Below are 7,442 nucleotides of genomic sequence, written 5' to 3' on the forward strand. Positions count from 1 at the left end.
GACAAGGAGGGGTCCACCCTGCTCCCCAGCCCTGCAGTCCTCGGGCTCCCGCCGCGGTGCAATCCGGGAGTGGCTGAAATCCAAGCTGGGGCAGTGAAAGGCGGCCGCGGCTCCTAAGCCGTACATCTCAGATCCGCCCTCCCCGCCCTCCGCTGCCCACTGCCGAGTAAGAGCTGCCCGGCAGCCGCGGCCGCTGCTCAGGCGTCAGAGCAGGCAGCGGGTCCATGACGCTGGCTGGGTCTGCGGGCCGGGGGCCAGCCGAGGCACGCTGGGCCTCTAGGGGGCCGCAGGAGCCCTGAGCACCTGGAGAGAGCTCCTCAGACCCTCGAGGGGACCTGGTCGGCCCCAAGATGCCGACCAATGGCCTGCGCCAGGTGCTGAAAATCCAGTTTGGCCTCGTCAACGACACGGACCGCTACCTGACAGCTGAGAGCTTCGGCTTCAAGGTCAACGCCTCGGCACCCAGCCTCAAGAGGAAGCAGACGTGGGTGCTGGAGCCCGACCCAGGGCAGGGCGCGGCGGTGCTGTTCCGCAGCAGCCACCTGGGCCGATACCTGTCGGCCGAAGAGGACGGGCGCGTGGCCTGCGAGGCAGAGCAGCCGGGCCGCGACTGCCGCTTCCTGGTCCTGCCCCAGCCGGACGGGCGCTGGGCACTGCAGTCGGAGCCGCACGGCCGCTTCTTCGGCGGCACCGAAGACCAGCTGTCCTGCTTCGCCACGGCCATCTCCCCGGCCGAGCTGTGGACGGTGCACCTGGCCATCCACCCACAGGCCCACCTGCTGAGCGTGAGCCGGCGGCGCTACGTGCACCTGTGCCCTCAGGAGGACGAGATGGCAGCAGACGGTGACATGCCATGGGGCGTGGACGCCCTCCTCACCCTCATCTTCCAGAGCCGGCGGTACTGCCTCAAGTCCTGCGACAGCCGCTACCTGTGCAGCGACGGCCGCCTCGTCTGGGAGCCCGAGGCCCGTGCCTGCTACACGCTTGAGTTCAAGGCCGGCAAGCTGGCCTTCAAGGACTGCGACGGCCGCTACCTGGCGCCCGTGGGGCCCGCCGGCACACTCAAGGCCGGCCGCAACACCCGGCCTGGCAAGGACGAGCTCTTCGATCTGGAGGAGAGTCACCCGCAGGTGGTGCTAGTGGCGGCCAACCACCGCTACCTCTCCGTGCGGCAAGGTAATGGGCGCAGGTGGCGCCCTCAAGGGGGGGCGTGGGGGCCTCGTGGGGAGTGGCATCGTGCCTGTGTGTTTGCGTGTCTGTTGTGTGTCCATGTGTCTGGACATGGTGTGGGGGGGTGGCCCTGGGCTATGCTTGGGGGCCCCCCTCAGGCAGAGGCAAGGGGTCCAGCCCTTTCCCAGGACAGCTGGAGAACGTCCCAGCCCTGGGCCTGCTGGGCAGCTGCTGAACTCGAGACTGCAGAGGTGTAGGCGGGGGGAGGCCCTCGGCCCAGCCTGGCCTGGTGCTGGGCGGGGCGGGTGGGCAGGAGGCTGTGGAGGCCCCATTCCTCCCCTTCTCCTCCTCCACCTGCTTTCTGGACTTCAAAGGATGTTGGGGAGGGGGCCAGGGCAGGGCCCGGAGCCAGCAGAGGGTGGAGTGGGGAGAGAGCCTCATGTGGCCCCAGGGATGGGGCGCTTGGTGTCACCTCCACTGCCAGCAGAAGTGGAGGCAGCCCACCCTCAGGCACTGAGCGGGGCACCCTGACTGTGTGCCTGCAGTCAGGGTCCTCAGGCTGGTCCAGCAGTGACAGGCGCTTGAGTCACCTTGTGAGCACCTGTCCTGGCACATGGCTGGGTGCTGGGGTTCGTGAGCAGACACGCCACAGCTATTCCTTCCCATCACAGGCCAGTTTCTGGACTGGGCCAAGGCCCATATGCGTGGCAATCCTTAGTTGCTTAAATGAGTTAGATGAAGCAATGGCAGTGAGAGAGCCTCCTCTGTGAGACTCAGAGATGTCGGACACAGGTATTTCCAAGTGGGCAATTTGTGAAAGAGACTCACGGCAGTGCTGATGGTAATGGCTGTGGCAGTGACTGTGGTAGGGATGGTGGTGGTGGTGATGGTTGTGCTGGTGGTGATGATGATGGTAATGATGATGGTGATGTGGTGATGATGGTGATGGTGGTGATGATGGTGGTTATGACGGTGATGGTGAGGATGGTGGTGATGACGGTGGTGATGGTGGTGATGACGGTGGTGATGGTGGTGATGATGGTGGTGATGGTGGTGATGATGGTGGTGATGGTGGTGGTGGTGGTGGTGCTGATGGTGGTGCAGGTGGCGGTGATGGTGATGGTGATGATGATGGTGATGGTGGGTATGGTGGTGGTGATGATGGTAGTGATGATGGTGATGGTGGTGATGATGGTGGTGAAGGTGGTGGTGATGATGGTGGTTATGACGGTGATGGTGAGGATGGTGGTGATGACGGTGGTGATGATGTTTATGATGGTGATGGTGGTGATGATGGTGGTGATGGTGGTGGTGGTGATGATGATGGTGGTGATGGTTATGGCAGTGGTGGTGGTGATGGTGGTAGTGGTGGTGGCGATGATGGTTATGGCAGTGGTGGTGGTGGTGGTGGAGATGATGGCGGTGATGATGATGGTGATGGTTATGGTGATGGTGAGGATGGTGGTGATGACGGTGGTGATGATGTTTATGATGGTGGTGGTGGTGGTGGCAGTGAAGGTGGTGGTGATGGTGATGGTGGTGATGATCGTGGTGGTTATGACGGTGATGGTGGTGATGATGGTGGTAGTGGTGGTGGCGATGATGGTTATGGTAGTGGTGGTGGTGGTGGTGGAGATGATGGCGGTGATGATGATGGTGATGGTTATGGTGGTGGTGGTGGTGATGATGGTGATAGTGATGATGGTGCTGATGGTGATGATGGTGATAGTGATGATGGTGCTGATGGTGATGATGGTGATAGTGATGATGGTGCTGATGGTGATGATGATGGTGGGGATGGTGATGGCTATGATGGTTATGGCAGTGGTGGTGGTGGAGATGATGGCGGTGATGATGATGGTGATGGTTATGGTGGTGTTGGTGATGCTGATGGAGGAGGGGGACAGGACGGTGGTGATGGTGGAGGGGGTGGTAGCTGTGTGGACCATTTTCCAGTCTCTTGACCACCCTGCATCTACCCTTGCCCCTTTGATGGGGGTATCCCTACTAAGGACCAAATCCCACCTCCCAATTAGGAAGCAGGAAGTACTAGACATTCACTTCCCTGCCTCCCTTGCACACGCTGAGGGGGTGACTCAGCCCACCAGATGTTTCAGACTTTGGGCAACCAGTAATGTGAGGAAACAGGATGTGGCATCCCGGTCAAGAGCTGGCGGAGGAAGGATATGGGACACCCCGATTCCAAGTCAGCTGGAGCAGTGGGCTTGGCCACAGCTTCACCTCACCTCTGCACAGCATCCGTGGGGTGCCGTGTGGCCGTGCCTCGATTCCAGTCACCTACCTGGCTAGGCAGCTCCCAAACCTGTCTCCTTCCCCCTGGGTGTCTGTGAGCACCCAGGTCAGCCTGTTTTCTTCTCCCAGTGACTTTCTTTTGCTGCCTGTCACCAGCCTGCTCATTTCTGCCTCCACTGCTGTGGTGGTGCTGACAGAAAGCACCTCCGTAGGTGTTGCTGTGGCTGGTAACAGAGAGTTGGCCACACGCTGGCTGAGTGACAAAGGACACTGATTATCTCCTGTAAATGGGAGTCTGGAGTCCCTGGGGTGGTGACGGCGGTACACCACTGCCAGCTCAGTGGCGCCACCAGAGGCCTCCGTTCTCACCTCCTCACTGAGCCACTCTCGGGTCAGCTCTGATCTCAGGCCGACAGCTTCATGGTAACAAAGTGGCTGCTGCTGCTTCAGGCCTCACACCCAGGCAGGACAGAGTCCAGAGGAAAAAGAGGCTCCGGCTCTGCTTATCTTCTCAGCAGTGAGAAAACTTCTGCCTCCAAATCCTAGCAGACACTTCTTCACGCTCATTGGCCAGAACAAGGCACCCCAACCACTCAACCAGGCCCCCTGGGATGGGGTAAAACCAGCACTGCCCAGCCCGGTCTGTGTTCCTGCGCCTGCCCCTGCGAGTCCAGCCCCCAGAAGCGGATGGGCGTGTGGGAGGACGCTCCTGCATGGCTTCCTGTCTGAAGGAGGCATATGGAGGAAATGCTGGGGTCACACTGACAGCACAGCCTGGGGGGACGTGGCGGCGGCCAGAGCTACACGAGGTGCTGTGTGGCACACTCAGCCCAGGACCTCTGACCTTGCTCCTCCTCAGCACCTGCAGGGACGGGGCTCTCCCTCCCTCGGGTCTTGGTGTGTACCTTGTCCGTGAGGTTGCCTCGCCACGCCACCGCATGCATCAGCATGCACGCCACCCAGCCGGCTCTGTGCACGCAGCTCCTATGGACTCTAGGCACCGTGTCTGTTTTGCTCACTGCTGACCCTGGGCCTGGGATGGCTCCGGGGCCATTGCAGCTGCTCACTTAGTTCAGTGCTCATTGATGGGGAGATGGAGCTGGCGGTGGGGGACGCTGGTAAAACACTGAGCCACATGCAGCTCCTTTTCTGCATCTGAGCAGTAACCCGTATAAGAGGGGGAGACCCCCCCTGGGAGGGTGGAGGGGCAGCCCTGGGGAGCTGGTGAAAGGTGGCAGATCCCACCTCTTCACTGTGGGTCACTGCCTGGTGCCCTCCATTCCCTGGGGGCAGAGGAGGGTCAGGTCTCGCCCTCACCTTCAGGCCCATTCCCCCAGCTCGACATACCAGGAGCCCCTGGGCCTCCTGGGGGGCTCTGTAATCTGTCACACCACTCAGAGTGGCCAGCTGCCATGGAAACAGCGGTGTGGTTTGTTGGAGGGCACCACAGACTCGGTTTATGGGAAGAGACTGGGGAGATTCTTGTGCCTGCTGCTCCCACCCTGGGCATGGGTACCCCTCTGTCCCCATGGAACCCCAGACAGAGCCCTGGGCAGCCTCGTCCTTCCCCAGGGCTCCTGGGAGACCAAGCACAAGCAAGTGGGGGAGGCCACAGAGGTAACAGGGGGCCAGCCCCTGCCTGGTGCCCAGGGGTGGTCCCTCGGGCCTGGCTATGACCTGGGCCATGGTCTGGGGAAGGACAGAGACCCCACCATGTCCACCTAGCAGCTTAGGGGTGAGCTATAAATAGAGGCTTCTGTAAGTCCTGGGTCAAGAAAGTAGGAGCAAGCAGATTACCTGATTAGCAGAGAGTGGGGGATTTGCCAGTGCAGAAGGGCCTGGTCTGGGGCCCTGGTGAGAGCTAGGTCAGGGGTCCTGCAGGGCCTTGTGCAGGGTCCACAAAGTGCACACGTGGTCCTGGGGGAAGGGCTCCCAGGCCCTCTGAGAAGTCCCTTCCAAATCTTCTCAAGTCAAGAGGGTTCTAGATGAGACACCCCGGCTTTAGGGGTGCCCCAAAAGCATGCCACCCCATCCCCTACTGCCCCCAGGAGAGGAGTGAGGGGCTTCCCCATCTCCTCCCTCCAGGGGTCAACGTCTCAGCCAATCAGGATGAAGAAATGGACCATGAGACCTTCCTGATGCAAATTGATCGGGAGACAAAGAAGTGTACCTTCTATTCCAGCACTGGGGGATACTGGACTCTGGTCACCCACGGGGGCATTCAGGCCACAGCCACACAAGTGTGAGTGTACCTGTCCCCGCCTCTGCCACCACCTGCACCACTATCTACCATGACCACCATCACTATCACTATCACCACCATCACCATCGTCACTATCACCATCACCACCACCATCATCACCACCACCACCATCATCACCACCACCACCATCATCACCATCAGCACCATCATCACTATCATCACCACCACCACCACCATCAACATCACCATCATCACCATCACCACCATCGTCACTATCACCATCATCACCATCACCTCCACCATCACCACCTCAACCATGAGGACCACTGTAGTAGCCCTGTCAGGGGGACACGCCCACTGGGTGGAGAGTGGTTCCTAATGGTGGTGGGTGTGTCCGTGAAGGGCAGGCTCCTGTTTCACACCGTGGAACCTGAGGGGAATGGGGAGCCAGACCCTGCACCCCATCTCCTGCTGCTCTGAGGGGATCCTGCCCTGCTCCCTCTAGCTCTGCCAACACCATGTTTGAGATGGAGTGGCGCGGCCGGAGGGTGGCACTGAAAGCCAGCAATGGGCGCTACGTGTGCATGAAGAAGAATGGGCAGCTGGCGGCCAGCAGCGATTTTGTGGGTGAGCCTCCCTGCCTGCCTGGGCAGGGGCTGGGGCTGGGTTCTCCACCCTTGGACAGTGCGGGTGGGCTGGACACGTGCCTCCCCACAGAACTGCTGCAGTCCCGGCAAGAGTGGCTTGCTAGCCAAGATAATCAGTCTTCACATTAGGGGAGCAGTTAGATCCCAGAGCTTCCTCACCTCCACTGTGCATTTGCGGACCCCAGGGCTATGTGGCGTCAGGCACCTGGCCAAGGTGGCACACTGGGCAATGGCAGATCCTGGCCCCCAAGCGGGGTGCCCAAGTCCGGGGTGTGGCTCTTCCTGGGGACTCCGCCAGACGGATCCTGGACAGGGAAGGTGGCAGACGGGCGGCCCCAGCAGCGCCCTGTCCCCGCAGGCAAGGACGAGGAGTTCACCCTCAAGCTCATCAACCGGCCCATCTTGGTGCTGCGCGGCCTGGACGGCTTCGTCTGCCACCGCCGCGGCTCCAACCAGCTGGACACCAACCGCTCTGTCTACGACGTCTTCCACCTGAGCTTCAGCGACGGCGCGTACCAGATTCGAGGTGCGCGGCGGGGCGGGGCGGGGGGCGCGGGTGCTGGGGGCCGGGCCTGGCGGCAGAGAGCGCGCCCCGCCGACGCCCCGCCCGTCCCGCCTGCAGGCCGCGGCGGGTTCTGGAACACCGGCAACCACGGCAGCGTGTGCAGCGACGGCGAGCGCGCCGAGGACTTCCTCTTCGAGTTCCGCGAGCGCGGCCGCGTGGCCATCCGGGCCCGGAGCGGCAAATACCTGCGCGGCGGCGCCTCGGGGCTGCTGCGCGCGGACGGGGACGCGCCGGCCGGGGCCGCGCTCTGGGAGTACTGAGGGCGCCGGGCGCCACCGACCACCTGCCCTGCATTAAACCGTGTCTGTCACGCAGCTGCTCGTGGGCTCCAGGGCGCCAGTTGGGGGTGCCCAGGAGCCGCACGTGCGGGAGCCCACTGTCTCCCCAAGCCCCTCCCAATCCCCAGGGACTCCCACCCAGAAGGCGGCCTGCTGGGGGGCAGGGCGGGTGGTCTCTCGCACCAGGGCCAGGTGGGAGTGGGGGTGGGAGACAGCCGGCCAGCCTGGAGCCCAACGCAGGTCCCTGCCCTGGGGTCTGCTGCCCGTGCAGCCCTTGCACGTGGCTCACAGCCAGGGTCAGCCGCTGGGGGAGGGGCTGCACAGCG

At 62.2% G+C, this 7,442-nt stretch overlaps 1 protein-coding gene across 2 annotated transcripts; it reads left to right on the forward strand.

Annotated features, from left to right (window-relative positions):
- The first annotated feature begins 209 nt into the window (after positions 1-209).
- FSCN2 (fascin actin-bundling protein 2, retinal) lies at positions 210-7,152 on the forward strand. Of its 2 annotated transcripts, none has more exons than XM_012656366.1 (5): positions 210-1,176; positions 5,509-5,665; positions 6,132-6,253; positions 6,632-6,799; positions 6,896-7,152. In XM_012656366.1, the coding sequence occupies exons 1-5, from the start codon at positions 351-353 to the stop codon at positions 7,096-7,098; spliced, it is 1,476 nt and encodes a 491-aa protein (XP_012511820.1). In that variant the 5' UTR covers positions 210-350; the 3' UTR covers positions 7,099-7,152. The 2 variants fall into 2 exon arrangements, with proteins under 2 accessions (XP_012511820.1, XP_012511819.1); XM_012656365.1 differs by having other exon boundaries at positions 351-1,176; positions 6,132-6,265; positions 6,572-6,799; positions 6,896-7,098.
- The last annotated feature ends 290 nt before the right edge of the window (positions 7,153-7,442 follow it).

The sequence above is a fragment of the Propithecus coquereli genome, unplaced genomic scaffold (genome assembly GCF_000956105.1).
Source record: "Propithecus coquereli isolate 6110/MARCELLA unplaced genomic scaffold, Pcoq_1.0 Scaffold501, whole genome shotgun sequence".
NCBI lineage: Eukaryota > Metazoa > Chordata > Mammalia > Primates > Indriidae > Propithecus > Propithecus coquereli.

Bases quoted from the DNA above. Each gene is read 5' to 3' on its own strand.
- FSCN2 (XM_012656365.1), top strand. From the start codon at position 351: ATGCCGACCAATGGCCTGCGCCAGGTGCTGAAAATCCAGTTTGGCCTC. The intron at 1,177-5,508 runs GTAATGGGCGCA...TCCTCCCTCCAG, and splicing joins CTACCTCTCCGTGCGGCAAG to GGGTCAACGTCTCAGCCAAT. The intron at 5,666-6,131 runs GTGAGTGTACCT...TGCTCCCTCTAG, and splicing joins CAGGCCACAGCCACACAAGT to CTCTGCCAACACCATGTTTG.